At 37.5% G+C, this 24,927-nt stretch overlaps 4 protein-coding genes across 4 annotated transcripts; 2 read left to right on the top strand and 2 right to left on the bottom strand.

Annotated features, from left to right (window-relative positions):
• The first annotated feature begins 285 nt into the window (after window positions 1-285).
• LOC146471698 (membrane-associated progesterone receptor component 2-like) lies at window positions 286-7,120 on the top strand. Its single transcript, XM_085120228.1, has 2 exons — window positions 286-624; window positions 2,615-7,120. Exons 1-2 carry the CDS (start codon window positions 333-335, stop codon window positions 2,878-2,880), a joined length of 558 nt encoding a protein of 185 aa, XP_084976354.1. The 5' UTR covers window positions 286-332; the 3' UTR covers window positions 2,881-7,120.
• Window positions 7,121-7,739: 619 nt separating this feature from the next.
• Window positions 7,740-9,556, bottom strand: LOC146471697 (A-kinase anchor protein 17A-like). Its single transcript, XM_085120227.1, has one exon. It carries the CDS (start codon window positions 9,554-9,556, stop codon window positions 8,039-8,041), a length of 1,518 nt encoding a protein of 505 aa, XP_084976353.1. The 3' UTR covers window positions 7,740-8,038.
• A 27-nt stretch (window positions 9,557-9,583) lies between these two features.
• On the top strand, window positions 9,584-12,647 carry LOC146471696 (uncharacterized). The gene has a single exon (XM_085120226.1). The coding sequence runs from the start codon at window positions 9,711-9,713 to the stop codon at window positions 11,325-11,327; it is 1,617 nt and encodes a 538-aa protein (XP_084976352.1). The 5' UTR covers window positions 9,584-9,710; the 3' UTR covers window positions 11,328-12,647.
• On the bottom strand, window positions 12,504-24,817 carry LOC146471695 (kinesin-like protein KIF3A). The gene is made up of 19 exons (XM_085120224.1): window positions 24,632-24,817; window positions 24,268-24,529; window positions 23,374-23,518; window positions 22,771-22,855; window positions 22,501-22,606; window positions 21,873-22,012; window positions 21,414-21,611; window positions 21,217-21,272; window positions 20,454-20,572; window positions 19,101-19,196; window positions 18,524-18,680; window positions 18,064-18,136; window positions 17,593-17,700; window positions 16,635-16,745; window positions 15,885-16,010; window positions 15,151-15,204; window positions 14,742-14,816; window positions 13,858-14,009; window positions 12,504-12,951 (listed from the first exon to the last, which is right to left on the bottom strand). Exons 1-19 carry the CDS (start codon window positions 24,635-24,637, stop codon window positions 12,846-12,848), a joined length of 2,175 nt encoding a protein of 724 aa, XP_084976350.1. The 5' UTR covers window positions 24,638-24,817; the 3' UTR covers window positions 12,504-12,845.
• Window positions 24,818-24,927: the final 110 nt, after the last annotated feature.

Below are 24,927 nucleotides of genomic sequence, written 5' to 3'. Positions count from 1 at the left end.
TAATGAAAAGAGGTATTTTGCATTTGGCGGGGTACCTGTTCACGTTCATTTGAACACGTGTCACAAGAAAAGAATAGCAAAGAGATTAATTTGCGGAATCAAAATTTTCTTAGAGTTACGGTTAAATACAATGTTTAGTGGAGTCAGTGATGAAAATTTGGGATGAGCAATGGAAAATTATATCCCTTTTAATTGACGCTGTTATTTATAGCTCTTATGTCGGCCGTTCGTACGTGCTGTTTATTGAATTCACGCGACATGTGACCTGTAATTACCCACAATTCCTTGCAGGCATTGTACTGACGCGCAACCGACTGCAAATTTTGCTCAAAATGGGCCTCGAAACTGCAGTTTCTCCGATTGTAAATTTCATTAAATCTCTTTCATCTCCAGTGCAAATCCTTGGACTGCTAATTATTGTATTTATTATTCGAAAGCTTGTGCAGTCTAAGGTCCGTAAACCCCTTCCCCCGCCTCGAGAAAAGCCACTCGAGCCTATGAAGAAACGCGACTTCACAACGCAAGAGTTGCTAGAATACGATGGCGTGAAGCAACAGCGAGTCCTCCTTTCCGTCAACTTTAAGGTGTTTGATGTCACCCGTGGAAAGGATTTCTATGGCCCAGGTGAGTTTATAGAGTGATATTGTGCATAAGATGGCTTGGTTTGTTTGAGAGTTTTAGAAAGGTACTAGATACGTTTACGTTTCATGTCTGTTCAAGTACCCGCGTCAGATTGTTTTAAGTTCGGCCGTTTTTCAGCCTTTTTTGCTTGTGGCTATTTTTCACGGAGGTTGGTTAAGATGACTACAAAATAGCGCAAGATGCAGTACGATGTCATTGACATCGATCGATTAATATTTAAGCTTACATCTGTGAAAATCTTTGGACATTTTAATTAACTTTCGCGAGGGTAAATTTTCAAGGCAGAGTTCACGTGAGCAAAAAAGTTAGCTAGTAAGAACAAAAGGAATTTTTAATTGAAAAATTTTCCTGTTACAAGCGTGTCTGTATACATTCAGACAAAGCTTTTAAACAAAATTTAAACCTTACATGTGGTACTGAAAATAACTCAAAATTGGCGCCCTTAAATTATAACGCTGGATTCTTTGTACTTTTATTGTTATTCAAATGATGTCCATGTGCAATTGAATTACCTATTGTTTACAAGGTGAAGGATGTCGTCATGACATGTCTAAAATTTTGTTAGAGCAAGGACAAGTTTTGGAATTTTTTACATACACCTGAAAACAGCATTTACATCACTCGTAGAGTTAAGCTTATTTACTAAATGAAATGCATGCAGCTTCTTGGTGGGTTGTTTTAAACTACATTTTATACATGCAACTATCTGTTGAGTCTTTCTAATGGACAAAAAAAGCAATCCAAGTTCTGTTTAAGGCTAAATATTTATATAAACTCCACTTTAATTTTGGTAGCTCTGGTTCAATTGTATCTATCAAGTAAGTCAGATGCAACTTTCATATAGCTCTGGGTCATATGAAATGAATGTGATGTATATTTCCAGCCTGGTGAATGAATGGGAATGATGTGTTATTCTAGAAAGTGACGCAGGCATACTCGGAAAAAGAAATCCGAGTGCTCCTATCAGGAGTCGAACCTAAGACCTTCCGATTACTAGTTTGGATGCTCTACCACCAAGCAGGAGACTTGTGGGAGCTAAGGCCATTAAACTAGGTTCATGGGACAAATATCCTGCATACTGCTAGGATTTGAATTTCGAAAGAATTGGTATCATATCTATGACCTCGTTAATATGAAGACCTCTCTATCATGGACTTCGATCTATCCCTTTATGACAAAAGATTACAAAGGTACTCTTGATGTCAAAGCCACATTTAATAAGATGTTTGCAATACACCATGCCTTGAAACATTAAAGAAAAAGGAGCAGGCAATGAAAGAGAACAGATTTTACTTTTTGAAAAAGTTGGATGGTTGGATGATGTGAAATGAAACATGTTTTGGGATTGGCTACTAAGATAATTATTCCACTTGACTTGATTAATAATATTACTGACCCCAGGTTAATCCTGCTCAGACAACACCCATCACCTTGTGACATGTTTCTTTCTTGAATAGATATGTTTCGTTCTGGGAGGCCAGATTATGAAAGGAAGTTTCTTTCACATAGAACCTGGCCTGGTGAAATGAAAATATCTTCAAATAAGCCGTGAGATATTGTGGTCTTTCTAAGCAAAATCTGCATTTCCTTTAGCGTTTGAACAGCCGTAGATGGTTTGTTTATATATGTCTACTGTCTGTGAAAAGTTTTGAATAAATCAAGGGAAAATGTATAAATTTAGAACTAATTTGCATTGATGAAAATATCATTTCTTTTTTAGTTATCTATGATTTTTATAATTTGTTGTTTTGGCCATTGCCATGCATTACATAGAGTGTAGTATTACTAGGAGAAAGGGAAAGTCATCCACTTTTCAAAATCAGACTTAAATTAGGCTGTGAAAATTGCACAATCTGCCACATAATAGCTCTGTTTTTCTGGACAATCTGCCCTGGAAGTGCTACATATTTTGCCGTCTCAGCCCTCAGTTAAGTTTATAAAGTTATTTCTTTTTTTACACAAAATCTTTCAGGTGGACCATACAGCGTCTTTGCAGGACACGATGCAAGCAGAGGTCTTGCGACTTTTTCGGTTGGGTCTGATGCCGTCAAAACAGAATATGATGATTTGTCCGACTTAAACAGTATGCAAATGGACTCACTGCGTGAGTGGGAGACACAGTTTCTGGAAAAGTACGACATGGTGGGAAGACTTCTAAAACCCGGTGAAAAACATCAAACATACGATGAATCAGAAACAGAAGAAGAAGACGGGAAAGGAGAGAAGAAAGAGCAATAATGAGAGAATGGACTTCAAGGTTGTAAAAACAAAAATGCTATACTGAGAAAAAAGTAGCATCCAAGATGTGCAGAAGAAACAAAACCGTGATCAAACTTTTAGTGTATGTTCTAGAGTTTGGATTTTATTCTCTTGAAACCTGGTTGCATTTTGAAGACGTTATTTTCAGTCATCAGTAGTATTACGGTTTTAATCAACCCCTTTCAGTTGAAGTCTCAAACGACAAATTTTCCATAATTTCTTTATTTTGATATGTGTAGGGTTCACACAGTCATGGAGAGGTCAAAGTCATGATTTGAAATTTTCATCGCAGGCCTGGAAAAGTTATGTAAATAAGGAGAATTTGTTCCAGTCATGGAAAAGTCATGGAAGTTCAGATTTTTCCCAAAGTTGTTTTTAACTGATGGTTGAAAAGTAAAGAAATTTAGGAAACTTTGGGTCAAGCATCAAAACATTCAGCCAGTTTGGCATTTCACTCATTGTCAGCTGTCAATTTTGAGGCCATGAAATTGGATTAAAAGTCATGGGAGTTTCTTTCTTAGTTTCTGTGTGAACCTTGGTGTGGTTGAATATTCCATTCAAAATCACTCAACATGTTAATAATAATTATTAGTGTAAAAATAGACGAGTAGCCAGGTTATACATCTTTTAAAAAATCTAAAAAACGTTCTGTGGCTAAAAAGTTTTTAAACATAAGCTTTTGGTTACCAGACTGCAGCTTTTGACGAATGGTAAAAAAGATACAGGACATTTGCCTGTATATTCATGCATTTGTACGCTTTTTTACTATTCATCAAAGGCTGCAGTCTGATAGTCAACAGCTTATGTTTTAAAGTAAAACCTTTTTAGCCAGAGACCTTTTTTTTAGAATTTGAAGATGTTGTTTAAATGGCCGCATATGACACGCTACTGTGAAAGCGGAACATCGTTTCTGCCTTTTGCTCCGAGAACATTGTGGCCTGAAATCAACATAGTAATACTTTATTGTTGTACAGTCGAACCTCGATTATCCGGACTCAACGGGACCTCGGTAAATAGTCCGGATAATCGAGAGTCCGGATAATCGAAAATATGAATATTAATGAGATAGAAATGTAAACAAAAGGTTACAGCAAAGAAAACATCATTTTAATTGTGAAATCTACACAGCCTGTAACAAATGAGCCAAACGGATATCAGCTGAATGCATCAGAATATTTCTTTGTCTCGTCGCACTTGCAAATTTTGAAAAGCGCAAAGGATAATACGCTGTTTCATCAGTCTTTTGAAAGGATTATTGGGCTTTTTGCGACTTTGAGTTTTCAAGATCACAACTAATTAATATTCGTAAATGGTTTGAACCCAGGAGTCATGTCATAAGTACGTAAATTATGATCATCCGGGTGAGTGTAGTCCTGAGAAGGACTGTTTGTGGTGACTTTGACTGACGTTTCGACAACCTGAGCGGAATTCATCTTCATCTTAACAACCAGGGACGTATATACCACCCACTGACGTTCCACAATTCACTTGACTCTGAAGATGACTTCCGCTCAGGTTGTCGAAACGTCAGTCAAAGTCACCACAAACAGTCCTTCTCAGGACTACACTCACCCGGATGATCGTAATTTACGTACTTATAATTAATATTCATGACAAAATTGGGACCAGAGGAAAAAGTTCAGATAATCGAATAATCTGGATAATCGAGGTTCGACTGTAGTGATTTGATATTATGAGGAGGAATGAGAGCAGGGATTTTAAAGCATGTTTGGTCTCTGCACACAGAGGAATCATATTTGGTTGTAATTCTCAGTGGCTGTATTCACTGTGCAAATCAACATTTTTGGTTAAAAACTGTGAACATGACCAACAAAGCATCATGCGTCTGGTGAAATTTATCTGCAAGACAAAAACCCCATCATAAAGTGATGACAGGCAACCTTTGTTGGTTTTCTTCGTGTGATGACATCTCACCAGCTGCTGGCGGAGAAAGATTGTGTGACACTTTCTTTGGTCATAATTAACAACTGAAGATTGATTTAGTCCTATACCCAGAATTGCATTCAAATATGACTTCCCGGCACCCTGTGGTTTGGTACAGTGTTTGTTAATATATGAATAGAGTGGTTTCTTGTTATGTGGAGGGTGGCGTTTTTGTGATTTTCCAAAGATTATGTAATTATTATTGTATATTACCCCAAAGAATGATAATTAATTTTCTATAACCTAACAGTGATGATATTTAATCTAATCCCAAGATGTTGATCATACTGTATTTAATTATTAAGCCAACCTCGTCGCCAGGGTCTTTACGATATTCAAAGTGCAGACAGCGGTGAAGACCAGGGACACGTTGCAAAATATTCCAAGAATCATGGAGTATTTTCTCTTGTGATGATTTTCATCTTCACTGCACTTTTTTTCTGGGATTAACAAATATGGTAATATTCATCCAGCAGCCATATTTGTTCCTGAAAAAAGTGTAGCAAACACGAAGATCAAATGTGCACCAGGTGACAAAACACTCTGGACATGATTCTTGGAGTATTTTGCAGTATTCACAACTTTCTAAAGGTGTTATAAAGCACGGATGATTAAAGAAAGCCTTCCTGAAATATAGTACTGTCCACTGGGTGGAGAGTGCAATCATATGCATGGGCTGTTAATGAAGAAGTCTGAAAGTTAAGTTTTGGATACAATCTATCAAAGTTTTGCCATGTTTTACAAACATGCAGTAAGAGCTCTACTATGCCTGGCCTCTCAAATATGTCCCCTGTTTTGTATATAGCAAATTCTCAGGACATTTCATGGGGTCATACATGGAATACTGACCAGATTTGTCACAAGGCCTCTTCTCTTTGCCACGAAGTGGTGATAATTTAGCCATCTATCCTTTTGCCTGCTTTAGGTGGGCCCTGTGACTGACATGCCAGACGTCACTGTACTTAACACTTAGTTCAGTTCTAAGGCTAAGGTCATAAGCTTGTTGGGTGAATTCAAGCCCTCAAATCACAAACTAAACATGGAACTTTGTTTCTGATGCAAGAACCAGCCTGTATGCATGCCAAATTAGTACAAATTGAGAGAAATTTCGATGCTAAGGCCAAATCACTACTTACATTGGTTTTGCGCCAGGCCCTTCAATTATTTGGAAAAACTGGTTTGAACTGTGTTCCACTCAGAGTTGTTTATTTCAAATAAACCCACTCCCCCTCTTGTTGAGATCTGTAACAAGTACCACTCCTTTGGGCTCAGTAGAGCTTTTACTGTGTTCATGTGCTGGTTGGTTATTTGCATAGAAGTTGTGGCCAATACCTCTGCCAGTTTCTTTGATTTGGCCATAATTTAAAGTGGTTCTTTATGATGTGTGGTTCCAGAAAATACCCATACCCCCCCCCCCCCCCCTTCCTTACAGAAGGTCATTAGACATTCCAAGGGTGGGAAGGGAGTATCAAAAGCCAAAGTTTTTAAACAAAAGTATGAAGCTAAATTATCATAATAAATTATTGGAATTTGCCAAGAGATGAAGTCTTAAAACCCAAAAACCTTCCATGGGGAGGGTCTGGGAATTTGCTGGGACAGCACAATATTGAAAAGAAAAAGTCAACTACTACTGAAATCTACTTTATGTTGTTGAACAATCCATGATTTTTTTTTTATTTTAATATATTATTCTGTTCTTAATGGCTGTGTCCATAAACAATATAGTTTACATAAATATAGTGCAAATTGGGGACAGATTTACAAAGCTCTCTTGTGACGCAAGTGAAGTTAACCTTGTTCAAGACTAAGAGCCTATTGTCTAGAAACAAATATACAAAGGAATTTGTCTTCAATTTGCAGAGCTTTATACAGAGAGGCTCAGGATTTATTTTGTATTATTTTCATAACCACCGCATCCAGGCCACAAATTATATAATATTTGCAGGTCTCCTTATTGTGCTCTTTGGGAGGATTTAGAATGTATCTCCCCTTTAGTAATTATAACTAATAGTTTTATCTCTATGTATCTAATAGTGCTTGAAGTGTTATGTGTAATAATTAGCTGTAGCAAACATGTGGCCATTTTTCCACTTTGGTTGAACTTACAAGTGAACTTGTAGATTGTTTGGTAGTTACACTTATAGAAAGTTTGAAAAAAATAAGAAGACATACAGAAAAATTAATAGTACACTAGTGTTCACAGCTTGTGTAAAAAGATGGTATTGTGAAACCTCTTCATTTTAAAACCCTCAAAGTAAAGATCATGAAGAGCTCAGTGGCGATAGTAAATTTGTGACTGTGAGATGACAAGATCACTTTTTTTTCTCTGAAACTGAGATTTTTCAACCAGATTTTAAGAATACCCTAAGTTCGTAAATCTTGCTCCCTTCCGAAGTGAGTGAGAGAGTTACCCAATCTCGTACCCACAGTCTCCAGGCTTTTTGGTCAGCGGGGCAACGCCGGGAAGACTCTGGGGACATCGAATTTTATTACCGCAGGATTTCTGCGGTAAAACAATGGAAACCGTTACGGAACAGCCAATCAAAAAAATTGAATTTTTTCAATGTCCCCAGAGTCTTCCCGGCGTTGCCCTGCAGACCAAAAACCCTGAAGACTCTGGGTACGAGATTGAGAGTTACCTTGCTAGACTGCCCAAAAATCAGGCAAGAGGTTTGGACATTTATCAATGCAACACAAAAGTTCAATTATAATGTTACTAAAAATGACCAGAAGGGTATGACACATGGAGAAGAAATTCCTGGCAAAATACAACACAAAGATTACTTTTGCTGCTAGAAAAAAAATGAGGCTTTGGACTAACTTGAACTTCTCACTAACTTGAACTGAAAGGAGGTTTCCCAGCTTGAACAGTTATGAAGAATTTTACATGTACTCAATAACTTCAATTTTTCTATACCTGATAGTGTCCTGCATAAAATTTATCTTTACAATTTCACTACTTGATAAAACGTGCAGATCACTGAGAAGTACGGAAATGAACACATGACGACAATGTCTTGATGTGTAAACATTTTCTCTCAACTAGTACCATAGGAAATATGTGGGGAAAGTAAGGAGAAATTATGTGCATGTTGAGAGCTAGAAAGGTTGGTTATTTTTTGTCTTTTAAACTTTTCATAGATAACTGGGTTTCCAAACTGAGAAGCAATTCAACAGTCAAAGGTTGTCACATTTATTTTCCACTGCAGTCATTACTGATAAAAGAACTTAGTTTTGCCATATTGCTTGCAATCTGTCTCTGTAGAAGTTCCTTTTTCAGTTCATCTCGTCTTTCCTCCATTTGTTTTAAATTTTGAATCAGTTTATCTCTTAGTTCTCTCTCTTGTTCTTCCAGCTTTTCCTTCTTTCTTCTTTCCTCGTCTTCCTTCCTTCTTTGTTCCTCTTCAAGTTTCCTTTTCTTCTCTTCCATTTGCCTCAACATTTCTAACTCCTGATCTCTCTTCCTCTGTTCTTCTTCTAGCCTCCTCCTCTCCTCTTCTTCTCGTTCTTTCACCATAGCAACACGTTGAAGTAGTTCTAACAACAGCCTCTTAGCACATCTCTTTTGCTCAGCTCTCTCTCTTTCTCTTTCCCTTTCTAACTGTCTTTGCCGTTCTTTCCGTTCAATCTCTCGTCTGATCCTCTCTTCACGCTTCTGTCTTTTCTTTTCTTCTCTAGCTCTCTTTCTCTCTTCTTTTCTCCTTATTGCCTCTTGTAGCAGTCTTTGTCTTTCAGCTTCTTTTCTTTCTTCTGCCAGACGCTCTTCCTCTTTTCGTCTTTCCTCTTCCTCCCTTTCTTTCATTTTTCTCTCTTCTTCCCTTCTTTCTAATTCAATTAACTTTTGGCGTTCCTGGTCCCTCTTTTTTATATTCTTTGCAGACAGATGACAGGTTTTGTCAAAGTCTACTTGGATGTTTGCAGTTGCAGCCCGTCCCTCTTCAGAAATGTGCATTAATTTCATGCCCTTTAATGCTGACATTGCACTAGAAAATCCCTGATACTGACTGTACTGGATGAAAGCATCAAAGTGCAAATGAGATCCGAAGTAAAAAGTCTGAAATTCACTGTTGCCTCTTGATAACTTCTGTCTGTAAGGGTCCAAGATGGGTATATCAACACATCGGATTTTACCAAAACGACGAAAAACAGAGCTCAATACTTCTTCACTTGGTTTGCTGGTAGAGTCATCATCTACAAACCATTTGCACGGTAATCCTTTGATGTGAATAGTGTCCGGTCTTTCACCTGGATTTCTCTCGTCCAAATCTTCAGATTCTCTGAAAAATGAGTTCCAGTCATGAGCGGTGGGAAATTTCAACTTCGATTCCGCCGCTCGAACTTTCAGCGGATCTGCAAAGCCGCTTAACTTCATAACTTTGCCGTCTAGTTTCGAAATAAACTTAGTGACTAAAGTTTTGGTGTCTGCTTCACCTTCAAAGCGAATAAACTCCAACGAAGACTCCACGACTCTCAAAACCGCGAACTGATCAGGTGCGATCATGGATTTCAGCCTCTCCATTACTTCCCAGTTTGATATAGACACACCAGCGACCTTAATCTCTGGTAAAGTGACATGAACACCAAGTTTAGCCACGGGCTTGAGGTATAAACGTTGTGTGGAAGACAGTTCGATTGATTCTGAGGTATCGCCACAAGCTTGAGTCGCCATTTTTTTCAATCGCCTTGCCTTGAAGGGGACTGGTGACAACATATGCTTTGTAGCCAAGCTTTAAAAAAGACTGGTGACAAGGTAATGTTGCATTGTGGGAAATTTCAGTCAACATGGCGGACGGTTTGTTTTGTCTTTGCTTTTGACAGTTTCTTTGTTTATCGATGAAACGTACGCTTTTAGAAATGCAAGACAAATGTCGAGGAGGGAAAACTCTGCTCTTGAAGATCCATCGCACTTGTTTCGAACGAAGACTGCTGTTTTCAAGCTATTAGAACAGGCGAAAGCCGAAAAACCTTCGATCGATGTGATATCAAAGCCTTCAGAGCCAGTTGCGAGTCGAAAGTCAAGGTTTAAATTTCCAGATCCGAAGAAAGATTGTTTCGTGAATCTGAAAGTGAGCAGCTGTAATGGGAAGCTTTGTTTACCGCTCTCCTACGAAAACCCAGAAGAAGGGGATCAGCATTTCTGCGGTGGTTTGAGATACACTTTACAGGTTCTGTCAGTGAACAGATTTTCCTTAGATGGGAAGCAATTAACTGCAGGCGAACCGATAGAGGAGTTTTATTGTTGTTCTCCTCTTTCAGCTCACAAGAAGGGTTCAGCCAAGAAATTTATGGGATTTTGGTTTCGTTTTTTTGGTCAGGAAGCAGTTTTTCGCATAACAGTTGTTCTAAAGATCGATGTGTTGTACCTGAGAAATTTGCTTGGAAGGAAACACCTATCAGATTCGACCTTTTATGAAGATGATGGTATAATAGTCAAACAAGAAGTTGAAATTCCTACCCGTGTGAAATCTCCTCCCAATACTGCTGCTTCTGAAAGAAATGGCATAATTAATTCAGCTAAGATTTTTCCTTCACTGTATTTAAGTCAGGAGTACAAGACTATCATTGCTAAATTAAAAGACTTGCGACAGAAACTGCATTTTAACGAACTGGACAAGTATTTTGTGCAACTACTTGAAAAAGTCAATGACAGTGACCTGAAGGTTGTGCTTTTTCTTGAGCAAAGCCAGGAAGCTTGTCGCAAGAAGCTTTACGAAAAATCAAAGCTGCTTCTGAAGCAGGCAGTTGATGCCACAGCCAAGGGTAAGAACAAAACTTTGCTACTGGGTAGAGCGTATTTGTACCTGTCATATGTTCATCAAAAAGATGGATGTCTTGGAAATGCTGAGGAGTGCTTGGCAATTGCCAGGAAAAAGCTTCAGGCTCTGGAAGCTTGTGAGGATGTTGGTGACCTGTGCTTTCAAGAAGGAGTCATCCTGACAAATTTTGCGCAGAAGATGCCCAAGTTTTCACCAAAACTAATCAATGAAGCAAAGCATAAATTTGAACAGGCTGCGGCAGTGTTTAGCAATGGTCTGGCTGTAGATGATGTTCTGGACAAGCAATGCTTTGCATACATTAGACTGGCATCCTTATTGCTTCAACAAAAACCTGAAGCCTTAAACACTGATGAATCTTCTACACAAAATAACACTGTACTGGCTAACAAGCATCTTGAGTGGGTTGCAGGTCAACTTTCAGGTTTGTCAGAGAGAACAAAGTTTCACTTCCACGTCTGCCACACGGAGCTGCTTTACAAGAAACGGCAATTTGCAAAAGCCAAAGAAAGTCTTGATGCTGCTTTTCAGATTGCAAAAACTTGCCAGTTTGAGGAGCAAGCTATGTGGAAAGAAATTCCAGTGAAGTCTTGTGACAAAAGTTATGTACAAGAAGTACTGAGTGATGGGGAAACGACTGATAAAGAACAAGTAGATGTTGTTTTGGATGATGTCCCTTCAGGCTATCTGGGGGACATAAGTTCATGAGAAACATTTGACAATCAGAGAGTTATTAGCGCATTCAGAGGATCATATCGATCTCTCTTCATTCAAATCCAGTTTATATTTTAGAGTGTTTATGTATACATAATTATTAGAAACAGAGTGTTATTTTTTAGAAACCATATTTATTGAGATTTTTTTACATTGGGTTTTAGCTACCATATTTACGAAGTGATCAAAAAAGATGAAATTTTGTATTTAGTACATTATTGTATTATTAAATGGACTAAAGTTTGTAGTGATGGCACATTTGCAAATCAGTTTATTTTCATTCACATTCAGCCTCAATGTTTGTTTCTCTCTCCAGACTAGGCTTCATCTCTTGTCGAGAGAAAGTGAGGTGAACATGTATCAATATTGATTATCTAGTAGTTTAATTGAAATTTGGCAATTGGTGTGTTAGTAAGTTAACAGTGAGGACAAGTAATAGAAATGTTAGTGGGACAAACATGTTTTGATACTTGACAATGTAATAAGTCATAATTAATATTATCATAAGACGTTATTAATAATGTAACAATGACTATTTGAAAATAGATCAGTTTGATGTTTAGTTAATTCATATTAGACAGCTATTTCAATATTAACGTTGTCGGATCAAAGTATAAAGCTATAAGACGAGCTCAAGATTCTGTGGATTTTTTTTATGAATAAGTTCATCAAAATCAGCTATGCCTCGTCCTTCCAGTGAAGATATACGATGGGGAGCCATTTGGATGAAAGAAATGTTAGGATATCAAATGGATGAGGTGGCAGCCTCTTTGAAGATGTCTTTTAGCTTTAAACTTCGATCTGACATGGTTAATTGAAATAGCTGTATACTGATGTTGTTTCTTGTTCTTCTTCTGCTAGTGCATATATTTTCTCTGTATCACAGGATGGTCTGAGAAACTCAACTTTTTTAAAGACAGTGCTCTGTAAAATATGCCACTGTTATGTATTTTAAAGGCTTTCAGAACTATTGTTGCTGAATTATCTCTTACGAAAGTGTGGTTACTCCCAAGTTTTGTTTTAGATCTTTTCGGGTAAATTCAAGTCAGGGTAATTACCTGTATAAACTGAAGGTGGCTCATCAGCTGAAAAGTTTGATTTTTTTTCTCTTGAATCTAAAATTGCAAAAGTGGATGTGGGGAGGGTTTCAAAAACTAAAATGCAAACACATTTCTCATCTCTTAAACATTTTTATTCAATACACTATTTGTTGGTGTAGATAACTTATTGAAGGTTCCTCTTAACTGAACAAAATGATCCCTATGTACAGCTCTGCTTTGTTCCAGATAAATTATAAAAATGAATGTACACATAGTTACATTTTCAGAATAAGGTAGTGTAAGCACAAGCATTGCAGAATGCATACCATATTTCCCTGAATAACAACCCCACTTTCAACCACCCCCTGTTGGTGGTGGGGAGGGTTTACTTTCAGAGTAGCTTAATATATTATTTTGGAATTTTGCAGGGCAACAACAACTCAGGTGTTCTGTGCTGGCACAGCATCATTTATCAAGCAAAATGTTTCTTTGGACTCAGCAATCTTCTAGACTGTGGATATTTTTCAACATCATCTTCCTTGCTTTTGTTTCCAGCATCTTCACCCTCTGTTTTTTTCCTGCAGGAAAATTAAAGCAGTGTAAACTCTAGCAGTTTGCAAGCATAGTCACAGTCAATGTTGAATAATGAGTTGTATACATTGTCTCTACTGTTTCTTGCATGATATAAGCAGCCCTCACCATAGAAGTTGTGCACCATAGTCATATTGCAAGACACCCAACGGATTGTTGAGGAGATGAACGAAGACCACCTCGGGGTGCACAACTGGTGCTTCAGAAATCGGCTATTACTAAATCCAGACAAGACGAAATTAATATTGTTTTCGGGAGCCGACAGATGACTTCGAAGCTCCATGAGTTTCGTTTGTCTTTGTTGGGAAAGGACATCTTCCCTGTACAATCATCCAAAGATCTCGGCGTGATTTTGGATTCGAACTAAACATTTGATGATCATATTAAGACCACATTATCGGAATGTATCGCACGCCTTGCGCAAATTAATCGTGTCAAACACTGTCTTGACAGAACGTCGTTGTTAACCGTGATAAACGCCTTAGTTTTCAGTAAGTTGTACTACTGTATGTATGTATGTATGTCAGCTAATAATAATAATAATAATAATAATAATAATGATAATGATGATGATGATGATGGTAAAAATATTTCAGCAAGAAGAAAATGATAATAATAATAATAATAATAATAATAATAATAATAATAATAATAATAATAATAATAATGGATAATAAATTGTTGCTTCTACCATGCAAAATTCATGTAAATATGATCAAACCCACATAAAAAATATAGAAAGGGTAAAAACTAAAATACTATGGTCAGATTTTGCTTAATTTCAAAATAATACAAAATGATATGGAAAATATGAAGACATCATTGAGGTGGCTACACCTGTACGTCTAAACCAACCAAAAATAGCCTACATACAAACCAATGCTTCAACTTACTTCTTTCCAGTCTTGGGTCTGCCTGCTGTCTTTGGTCTTGACGACTTAGGCCGACTGCTCTTTGGCCGTGTAGGAGTTGGTTCGTCATAACCCATGGAGTAGTTTACTTGATCATAGCTCAAATAAACACTGGATATGTCTGTTTCATTAAGCTGAAATGTAAACATGGATGACTATTTTTCAATTTCTGGCTAAACTGCTACACCCCTAGTAACTTATGTTTTCACTCAAAACAGTTATTAACAAACCCTATCATGGCAATAATGGCCACAGAGGTGGGGGGGGGGGGGGGGGGGGGTTGGGTACTTCGTATATACCGGTAAGCTATGTAGGTATGTGTGTCCCCAAATGGTTTGGGCTTTGAGCCATTTTGGTCTGAAATGGGGTTTAGACTTTAACCATTATGGTCTGTTAGTCTGAAAATGGGTATAGATTTTACAGAAACAGGTAAATTGGATTCTTATTTCTAGAAATCAGGTCTGAAAATGGGTATGAATTTAAAAGCCAGGCCCCAGTTGTTCAAAGAGCAGATAACTTTATCCAGTGGATAAGTCGTTATCCAGTGGAGCAAATGTACCATCCAAGCAACACTTTTGGCAAGTTTTTCACACAATCCCATACTTAAATACTTATTACATGTGCGCTTCTACGCGCGCTGCTGCGTAGCGACCTATCCATTGGATTAAATTGTCCGCTCTTTGAACAACTGGGGCCAGGTTTGAAAAGGGTACGAAAAATTACGTATTTTGGTTTGAAATAGGATTAGAGGTTTGGAGGATGAGCCACACACTCCAACCAAAAATTCCAAAGGAATAAGGAATGATGCCCACTGTCAACTAGTACGACTGTCAACACAAAGAAAAATCATGAACCATGAGTCACACCTCCTTGTTCTTGTCCTTAGGGTCAGGGCTTGGAGACGCCTTCCTCATGTTGTTTCCAGTGTAAGCTACAAATTTCTAAAAAAGCAAAATTGGGTACACCATTAATGTTAATGGACTACTATTGGGAAAAGGACCCAGCAATTACATGTAGATCTCAAAAACCAGGGGTGGGTTGCATAAAAGCATCTTAAGATAAATAGGAATTTCCTGCAACCCTTCATTCCCTGCATTCTGAAGAATTCTCGAGTGCTAAATTGGATCACTCTTGAAACTGAAGGCAGTTTACTGAGGATAGGGAACATGAAGAGCATGCAAGAAAATCCATCAGAAGGCAGTGAACAACTACAGCAAACTCCCACTTTAATATCTTAAGATGCTGTATGCAACCGTGAGCAGAATATATACTAACCAGCTGCCACTCTCCGATCTCTTCATTCCAAGAAACATGCTGCTCTATCAGCTCCTGCGATGAAATGTGAACAAGAGTTGAGAAATTAGAATTCTAGCAACAGTGGAACCCTCAGATGAGGGGGTGGGGGGGAGGGGGATCTCAACCAGAAGTGATGGGTAGCTTGTAGAACCTTCTAGAGGTTAAACATTTTTTTTGGTATCACTTGGGTGTTACAATCTAGAATTACCCCTTTTGAGTTATGCCAGTACCAGTACAAGTGACAGGAAATGTAACTACTTTGAACTGGTCAGAAAAGTTAGAGGTATTTTAGGTGGCTGCCTTAAGTAACAAGTACTCAAAAACTCTGAAAATGTCAAACAAATTTGTATCTTTACTCCAGAATTGGTACCTTGTATGGGGTATGGAGTGGAACCCCCCCCCCCCCCCTACAGTCACTACCTGTGAGCTAAAAACAAAAACATACTAGGGAATACCCACGAATGCAGTCATTTTCTTCTGAAAAACGAGTATCGCCACCTTATAATTACAGTCACTTTTTTGGAAATACACCAAAGCTCAGCAATCACGTTCTTATCTTACCAAACACATTTTTAGTTAATGCAAGCCCGTTGCTGGCCCATCAATGATCATATGACCGGGTGCAACAGTTTAATTTGTGAATCACAATCATGTGATCATTACTCATGAAGGATCTGCCATCATTATGTGACATGAGTCTCTTGCCCTCTCACCTGAAATTCAGGAGGGATAAAAGTGTCAATCAGCACGGTTTCAAACTGTAGTTCCTTGCGCAGTTCTCTGATGCTATCCAACAGCCCTTCCGTCTCCCGCTGGTGTTCCTGCTGTTGGTCTGCCATCTGAAGTGAGTAAAGGTAAAGCACAGGGTTAATTATAATAATAATAATAATAATAATAATAATAATAATAATAATAATAATAATAATAATAATAATAATAAAAATAATAATAATTTAAAAATATGAAAATTCTTTATTAAAATATTCCACACAAATTGCTATTTACAAGTTGAAAGTATATAAAAAAGAGCTATTAAAAACCTACAATAATAATAATAACAATGATGATGATGATGATTGCTTGTATCATGTAAATAACCTTAATAAACCTTTGTGCAACATCTTACTTGAAAAAGTAAAATTGCAGGGCAATAAAAAATGATCTGATCAGAAGTATGCCCTGTTGAGTATGACTACAATATGTCAGACAATGCTAGACTGAAAGAATGAGAATTGCAGGCAATATTAGTGACTTTTCATAAAATTGTATTAATTATTACATAACAAATTTGCATAAATTATTTCCATATGTAATTTTTGCATAAAACTATTTAAATTTGCCTCTTTTGTATAAATTTACATAAATTTGTATAAATACACAGATGAAGGTGGGCCAACCATAAAAATGGTACTGGTATTTTAGACCTACTAGAACACTGATGCATGCTGATTGTCATAACACACCTCTGACTTGGCACTCATAAGCATGCTCCAGATTTTCTTCAGCTTCTTAGTTTTGCCAGCTGCCTCTTCCTGCAGACTGGCATACTTCTCTTCAATGTCGATCCTCTCTTGCTGCAAGAGAAAACCATTAAACCTATAATCATATAGATTGTCACTCTATAATATTGCATGATGAGCATGCTGACCCACAAGGGTTTCTAGCACTTTCCATCACTTATACTTTGAAGGATGAACACTGCCACTCTTTATCACTTGATACTACAATAATGGTATTAGACAAATGCCTATACATTGGTAAACAAGTTATGGTCATTTTGTCGATGTAATAGGTTACCATAGCATCAATACTCCCTCTTAAAGTGAGCCCTTAATTTTAGCTTCAAGTGATTATAACTCAAAAATGAGCTTGGCAGCGGCCAATTTTACTATCGAATTATGATCAGCTTAAGATGCAACTTTTTGCAAAAATTAAAAATGGGGCTGTGAACCCCCTCCAACAATTTTTTTTAACTTTGCAAACAGTTCCGTCTTAACACGCTGATCACAATTTGATAGTAAAAAATTAGGGTTACTGCGCATGCCCTCATTGCTGAAATATCATCACTTAAGGCCAAAATTAGGGCCGTTTTTAACAGTTGTTGCTATGGTAAATAATGTATTAAAGGAGAAAAATAAATGACCATACTAGAACTTGTTTATCATTGTTTAGGCATTTCTTTGATTACCATTTTGTAGTATAATCTACTGATAAAGAGTGGTAGCATGGATCCAACAAAGTGAAAGTGCTGGAAAGAGTTGTATAAGCCATATTAATACAAAGTAACCTCAGTGAAGCCTTGATTATTTTTTAAACAAAGACGAAAGGAAGCTTAAATTCCATCACAAAACCTAATTAGGACTCATTTCAAGAATCAGGCATCATTTACAACAAATTATGATTGAGCGCGATGGTCCACACCTCTTTTTCCTCGATGAGTTTCTGCAGCTGTTTTTCTCTTTCCTGCCTCTCAGAAAGTTCTTTAGCAGATTGCTCCAAAAGAATTTCTTGTTCTTTGGCTTTTTCCAGCTGTAACAGACAGTCAAGTAGACAAAGAAAGAAGAAAGTTTATTTGTTTCATTGTTTTATGACAAAGAATCCTGGACTAGACTGGCGACTTATTTGTTATGTTGGACAAACAGTGCATTAGATATTCATGAGGAAACATGAACTAGCTAGTCCTGCTAAATCACTAGAATGCAGATGAACTATCAAACTAACTACTTGACCACTAATAGGAATACTATTAAAAATAGGAATACATTGTTACTGATGTTCCTATTTTTTTTATTTTTTTTTTTACCAAAGTTTGCAAGGTTTTTATTCATTGTTATTTCAGATAAAGTGAGAACTTAAATTAATTTTATAGATTTTCAAATTTAATTTACAAACCAAGTTCACTCCTCCAACAATAATCTTGCTTTCTACAGCTTTTAGTTTCTCTTGAAGCTTTATGTGTTCTTGTCTAGAGGAAAGACAGAAATGTTAATCAAAATTTATTATTACTTCGAAACATTAAACCAGATTGGTTCCAAACAATGATTTATATCAATCAAAGCAGTGCCAACAATCAGTTTACTCTACTTGAAAATAATTCAAACCAGGGGGGAGGGGGGGCAACCAGGGGGTGGATATGCCTGATAGGTTGATTTGTCACAGATGTAGCAAGGACTTCCATTCCCCCCTGGACCTCAGTTGTCAACTATTGACACTGTAAGGGTGCGTACATCATTGTCAAGACTGCAGGGTAGCTACTATTAATTATTACAGCCCACAAGAGGTATATGACATCAGAACTATCCTAATCAGACAGATGCCAAACAGTGGCCTGCGGTGAGGAAGCTGTACATACTCTGATTCCTTGATGTCTTGTTCTCTCTTTTCCAGTTCAGAAGCAGCCTTGTTTCTTTCTTCCTCTGCCATGTCAGTCTTTTGCCTCAGCTTTTCTCTTTCTGTTGCTATCTTGGCTCTCAGCTCAGCTACTTTCTCAGGTGGAAGAGCATGCATACCTGAATGGAATGGAACTTTTATTTATTTTCCATAACTATCACTAAAATTAATGTACACTTGATTCTTGTCACTAGCTGATTTACTTTAGAGGTACCCAAGTCGCAACCAAATTAAGTGTACTTTGGCACTTAATAAATAAAATGAAGTGAAGTGAAACGCAATGCCACAGGGCACAATTTGTAACAGCAATGTAAATGTGCCAGTGTTGTGTTCTGTTGCGTTTAAAATCGTTAACATGTAACACAGTATGTAGAGGATTTCATTTAACACTGACAATATTTGTTGCAGCAATGTGTTGCAAGTTATAGAAGGCAAATCAAAATGTTGCAATGTGTTACCACAACAAATTGCCTTCACTTGTTAAATATTGTCCACATAGTATGTTACACCACTCAACTAAAAGATTCAACTTTACTTACTTTTCCTCCTGTGTTTCTTCTTTCTTTTAACTGTTACTCCTTCTTCAACAACCTCTTCCTCTGATTCACTCTCCTCACCACCGCTCTCTTCACCCTCTGATGAAAAGATTACATTTACCGTTAGCTAACTTATTACGTGGGATGCCTGTGCAGCCCACGTTATAAAATGGGGGCCGTTTGTATCCACAAATGTGCATCTTTCAATAATTAATTATTATTAACTCGTTTTAGATGTATCAAATTCAGTTTTCTCCTAGAGGGGATCTTTTTGTCTCTTATTGTCCTTATTGTCTTTAACAAAAACGGTCCAATCAGAATGCAATATCTTAGTGTAGGTCAGGAGGGATCGGAGGGGGGTTAATTACTATTGTGATTATTCAGGTCCTAGTGGTCTCTCGGTGGAACTGAAAAGGCTTGACTTTAGTGGCGCGGCCATATTGTTTTAATGTTTTAGATTCCAATGTGCCGTTTTCAAAAAGAAAATTAACCCTTTTGAAGCGGTAAATCGAAAGAATAACTTCTAAGAAGCACTCCACAGGAAAAACGGTGGAAATTTAAGGCTTGATTGTCCATTTGTACTAAAAGTTTTCATTCAGGAAAGCTTTTTGCCTGTTTTCTTTCCGTTTTTTTTTTTTTTTGGTGAAACGAAAACAATTTGTAATCTTACACTTTTATTTACATAACCAGAAACGTGAGTCAGGCCACGTTATTGTAATAGAAATTCCGGTATAACGATAAGACGCGTAACACAAGGGAAACAACAAAACGCTATCTTTGTGACTCAAAATATTCCATTAGCTAGGATAGTCTGCGAAGCATACAATTATAAGAATCAAGGGGCATCACACGTAAATGCCAGTATAGGCATCTTGTTCTCATCTAGAAAGAAGGCTATCAGCATGAAGGCTTCTAGCTCTGTACATGTAAAGTGAATAGACACTTCTGACATTACATTGCCAGTTTAAAAACATGTATGAATGAGAGTGATGTGTTATTCAGTAAGTGACACAGGCAAACTCGGAAAAAGGAAATCCGAGTTCTCACAACAGGAGCCGAACCGTATGCCCTTCCGATTACTAGTTCGGATGCTCTACCACTGAGCTACAGGAGACTCGTGCAAGCTTAAGCCATTAAACTAGGTTCATGTGACATGTATGAAGTTTGACTGTGGATGCAGTGCAACAATACCACTCAAAACATTTCCACGACTATTTCGGCATTGCCTTGAAATTGTTGCTCCACATGTGAGCATGCATTCAATGTTTGACCCAACAAGCAAGGGAGACTTTCTCCTGTTGTCTAAAAGGCTTACTGACAGATCTGGGGGAGGGGTGGGTGGATTATCCTATTTACCTTCTGCCAACTGAGCCCTAAGTTTTTCAATCTCTTTCTGAAATTCTCTCAACAGGGCATCTTTGGGATCTTCATTAATCTTGGCTTTGTTCTTGATGTTCTTTGCACGGTTTGCATACCTACCACATAACAAATTTTAATTGATGAAAGTTTTACTTAAGCATGGTGCCTACTAATACCAAAGTATTTTTGCGCAGTTTATGACTATGCAGGAAGAGCAGATCTTAGCAAGTGCTATCGGAATCCAAAAAGAAAATTGGGGGTAACCATGCATTTTTTAGAGATAATTAAGCAACAATTATTATTCTAAAAAGCAGTAAAATACAAAGCAATGTATGGCGTTTTTTTCCAAACTGAAGCTTGATTATCTCTGAAAAATGCATGGTAACCCCTAATTTTCTTTTTGGATACCAAAAGCACTTGCTAAGTTCTGCTTTCTCCGCATTGTTTCAAACCATGCAAAAATATCCCTGTTTTAGTGGGCACCACCATAGGAAGCCTGAGTATCTCGAGATGCGCAGAACGTATGCACAGTAACAAAAGTAGGCACCATCCTTAAAGCATTCATGATCCCTTAACAAAGGTAAAGCATAAAAATAATGAACTACAATCCACGCATCAGGGTTTAATAAACCAAACATATACTTTTTCAAGTTTAACTTAGAAATTGGTTTCAGCCTTGTTACGTATAAAGTTTTGTATTCTAATGCATCTTTGTATTGTATTGTATTGTATATTTGTATTGTATTGTATTGTATCTCACCTCAAAGTACTTATTGTTTCATCAAAGTTGTAATCAGCTGGTCCAATGTTAGCAATCTGAAGATAAAATTTTGTACAATATCTTTCATTACGGTACTATTATTTACTGGATTTAAGAAGCAAATTTCTGAGCATTTTTGACAACAGTACCGTAAAACTTTCTCGTACAGTTAAAACAAAACAATCTCCCAGACTTACCATGACAGTTTTGGAGTTTCCACCCAGTGAGTCTTGAAGCAGTCTTGTCAGTTTAGAGTTCCTGTACGGTATATGAGTGCTTTTACCATCCACTAAGGCAGATATGACATTCCCTAGGGTGGAGAGGGACAGGTTGATTTGTGTTGCTTCCTTCAATCTTTGGCCTGTAGCTCCTGTCTTAGCTTGTCTTTCAGATCCCTGTGTTAAAAAAACAGACAACAACAACTTTAAAAAAGAGCAAAGAACTCACTCACAGACAGTACAGCAATGACCAATATTTTACTCTTCATAACTCCCAGTTTGGCTCTTTTTCCAGTTCAAAATACCAACAAATTTGAGGGGTTGAACCTCTAGGCAGAGCCCTCCATTATGAAACTTTATTGAGTAAACTAACCCTCCCGCAGTAAATTGTACATGTAGGTCTCTGCATTCTTGAGGCCAACAATGTTTTGTACTTACAGCCAAGTCGACCAGATGAAGTTTTCCCATCCTGACATGATGCTGACCATCAGGCCCTTTCTCACTGCACTCCACTGTGATGGTGAAAATGGCATGTGAACGAGATGATCTTTCATTCATGTTTGTTGATCCAACAGAACCTACAAACAAACAGTATGATCTTCACCATTGCCCTACAAGAATTAACCCTTCAAACCCTAATTTCAAAGAACAAATTCTCCTATCTTGTCTCCATACTTTTCTTATAAAAGTACTGGGGAGAAGTTCTTAAAATATCAAGAAAATTCACCTTGGGTGATCACATCCTATAATAATAATAACAATAATAATAATAATAATAATAATAATAATAATAATAATAATAATAATAATAATAACCTTTTATTAGGAAGCTTCTATCACGTAACGTGGTTTTCAGAAAGGGCCCTATAAACTAAGATTAAATATACAAAAGGTTCTCAATTATTCCTCAATTCTCTTGACTTCAAGGGTTGAATAGGCATTGATATTACATGAAGAGAAATTTGATACTGATCACTATTAGCCCAAGGGCTTAAAGGGTTAAATACAAAACTACAATATGTGTGCATCAGTGCTAAAATGCTGTGTACAGTAAAGGAACACTCACGATTTTTGTTTCCCAGTGTCATTGTCTTGTCTAAATCATCAGCATTGTTCATGACATATGACGACAAATCCTTCACATACACGCCAACATCTGGTCTCTCCTTCACCTAAACCCATCAGGGAAATCATAATTATGTAATGAGGATGGAAGGAATCCAGAAAAATGATTTTTATAAAAAATAATATTAAGGTGTATATTGAAAAATAATGTTCCTGGCATCTGCTTTAATTTGCGCAGGTATATCTGCTTTTGCAAATAAAGACCACAAACCTCAAGTTTTGCATTCTGATCCTTGCCAAGAAGATCACGGACATTTTCATTATAGATTTCCAAGTAGGACACCCGCACTAGAAATCTGAAAGGAAAGTTAAAACCAGAAATTGGAACTAATAAAACCATGATATGCCAGGTAATGTTTTAACATTATGGCAAGCATCAAACCTTGGTTTATTGTTCATTTGCCGTGACAAGCATGTGATGACACCAAAAATTTCTAAGTCAAACCCAAGATCTTCTATTAATAATACCAGTCTGATGCTCAAACCACCAAGCAACAGGGAGACTTGTCTGACTTGTGGTGAGCTTAAATAACTACTATCTATCATGTCGATTGGGTTTCCGATTTTACGTGCCCCAGGTGCCCTCCTATTGCCATCTATTAGACATCAGACCCTTGGGCTCCTGTTTGGTTGTGCCTGAATAGTAACAAGGTGTCTTGAGATACATGCACATGACTATTGTGTATGACAGTTTTGCTGAGTTTGGTTCATATACTGACATATTGTATAGATTGTACAAGCTTACATGTAAGTAATCTTTGTTCAAAGCATCTCTAAATTATTATATTAGTTTGGTAAACTATGTGAGCTTAACCTTATGTCACCATCCATCTTAGCTATGTGTCCAAATATGTGTGCAAAAGAGTTTGGGATGATTCCACGCAGTTCAGGAACTGTTCGAACACCTTCCATTGTGAAAGTTTTGCCTGTCCCTGTTTGCCCGTATGCAAAAATTGTCCCTAGCAACAGAGTATATAAAAAAGGAAACAAATAAGTAAAATGTGATAATTTGAAACGTCCTGCTATTGCTAGTACGGCCAACTGCTGGACAAGTGAAGGAAAATATTGGGCCAGATTTTTACAGCTGAATATCTTAATTTTGAAAAAGGGTGCACAAACTGAAGTTCCAAAAATATTATCCATAAACACTCGATCTTGTTCTTCAAATTTCCATAAAAAGCATTAATACATTTATTTTCAAGTTAACACCAGCTATGAAATTAGAGGGGCTATCAATCGGAATGATTTTTGCACAGCCCCATACATTTAATAATATACAAGTGCCACTTTGAATTCACACTAACGGCAAACCCTCTTCCAAAAATGAAAGCATGACTAGAGTTGCAAAATGTATATTTTACATAGAGGAATCTTGTCAAGATGATCTTTTTCAGAAATCATTGTACATTAATTTTCTGGGCATACTAGGAAACAAACTAGGAAATCCCTGACCTTTAATATTGCAGACCATAATACATAATGTTTCGGTACTGTTTTTCAGACCTGGCCTCTAAAAGTCGTACCTATTTTCAGATACATACCTATATAATATATAGAAGAACCCCCAGCCCCTCCCCCCCCTCCCCCCTCCTCCGGGCAAAATAGCCAGACAGAAAAAACTTTGGGGGCGGGGCAAAATTAAGCTTAGAAATCCCTTGCTTAATTAACTTTACAAAATCAACAATTTTTTATTGATAGTGATTCTCACCGTTGTAGCCCTCAAGCACACAATTAACAATTGGCCTCGCAGCATCATTGTACACATCCACTTGCTTTGTATCTACACCGAACACTCTGTCGTATGTGAACTGTTTCGGCGGCTCCCCTGTGCGGGCGCTCGGGTTTTTCACGGTAATAATTCCTCGATTTTCCTCCACATTAACAGCCAATCCACAATTGGTTCCTATTTCTTTTTCGTTCATGGGCCGGCATCGAACAACAACACGAACATTATCGGATTCCGTGTCAACCTGGAATTCAAAATTCAGAACACGAAAGTCAGAAAAATGGTCGATCGACAAGTTCACGAGTTCATTTGGAAATTTCGTCAAATTTTTGCCACGAAATCTTACCGGCATTGTCTCCTGTAGTCTTGATCAATTCCACCCAAAGTTTTTTATCTACGATCTAGACCTACCATAGTCAGATTTTGCAGTACAAGCAAAATAAATGTTTTTTCCAGCTACATTATTTTCCTGTCGAGGTAGCCAAGAACGCTCCGTTGCCTGGGCTTAGTGGCCACGCTTTACCGCCAAACTACGTGATGTAAGAACAACAGACTATCCCGTCCCGTTCACCAGTGATACCCATCGTGTGAGGGAGAAGGCGTGTAATTTTAATCCCTCCACCCACTTGTTTGTACACGGCG

This window comes from Pavona decussata, unplaced genomic scaffold (assembly GCF_977016875.1).
Source record: "Pavona decussata unplaced genomic scaffold, jaPavDecu1.1 SCAFFOLD_102, whole genome shotgun sequence".
Classification (NCBI taxonomy): Eukaryota; Metazoa; Cnidaria; class Anthozoa; order Scleractinia; family Agariciidae; genus Pavona; species Pavona decussata.
The sequence above is the reverse complement of the archived record's forward strand: the minus strand, read 5'-3'. Positions and strand labels throughout refer to the sequence as shown.

Bases quoted from the DNA above. Each gene is read 5' to 3' on its own strand.
- LOC146471698 (XM_085120228.1), top strand. From the start codon at position 333: ATGGGCCTCGAAACTGCAGTTTCTCCGATTGTAAATTTCATTAAATCT. The intron at 625-2,614 runs GTGAGTTTATAG...AAAATCTTTCAG, and splicing joins AAAGGATTTCTATGGCCCAG to GTGGACCATACAGCGTCTTT.
- LOC146471697 (XM_085120227.1), bottom strand. From the start codon at position 9,556: ATGTTGTCACCAGTCCCCTTCAAGGCAAGGCGATTGAAAAAAATGGCG.
- LOC146471696 (XM_085120226.1), top strand. From the start codon at position 9,711: ATGTCGAGGAGGGAAAACTCTGCTCTTGAAGATCCATCGCACTTGTTT.
- LOC146471695 (XM_085120224.1), bottom strand. The intron at 21,612-21,872 runs GTAAGTACAAAA...TTTTTAACACAG, and splicing joins TTCATCTGGTCGACTTGGCT to GGATCTGAAAGACAAGCTAA. The intron at 14,817-15,150 runs GTTAGTATATAT...TTGCTTTTTTAG, and splicing joins AGATCGGAGAGTGGCAGCTG to AAATTTGTAGCTTACACTGG.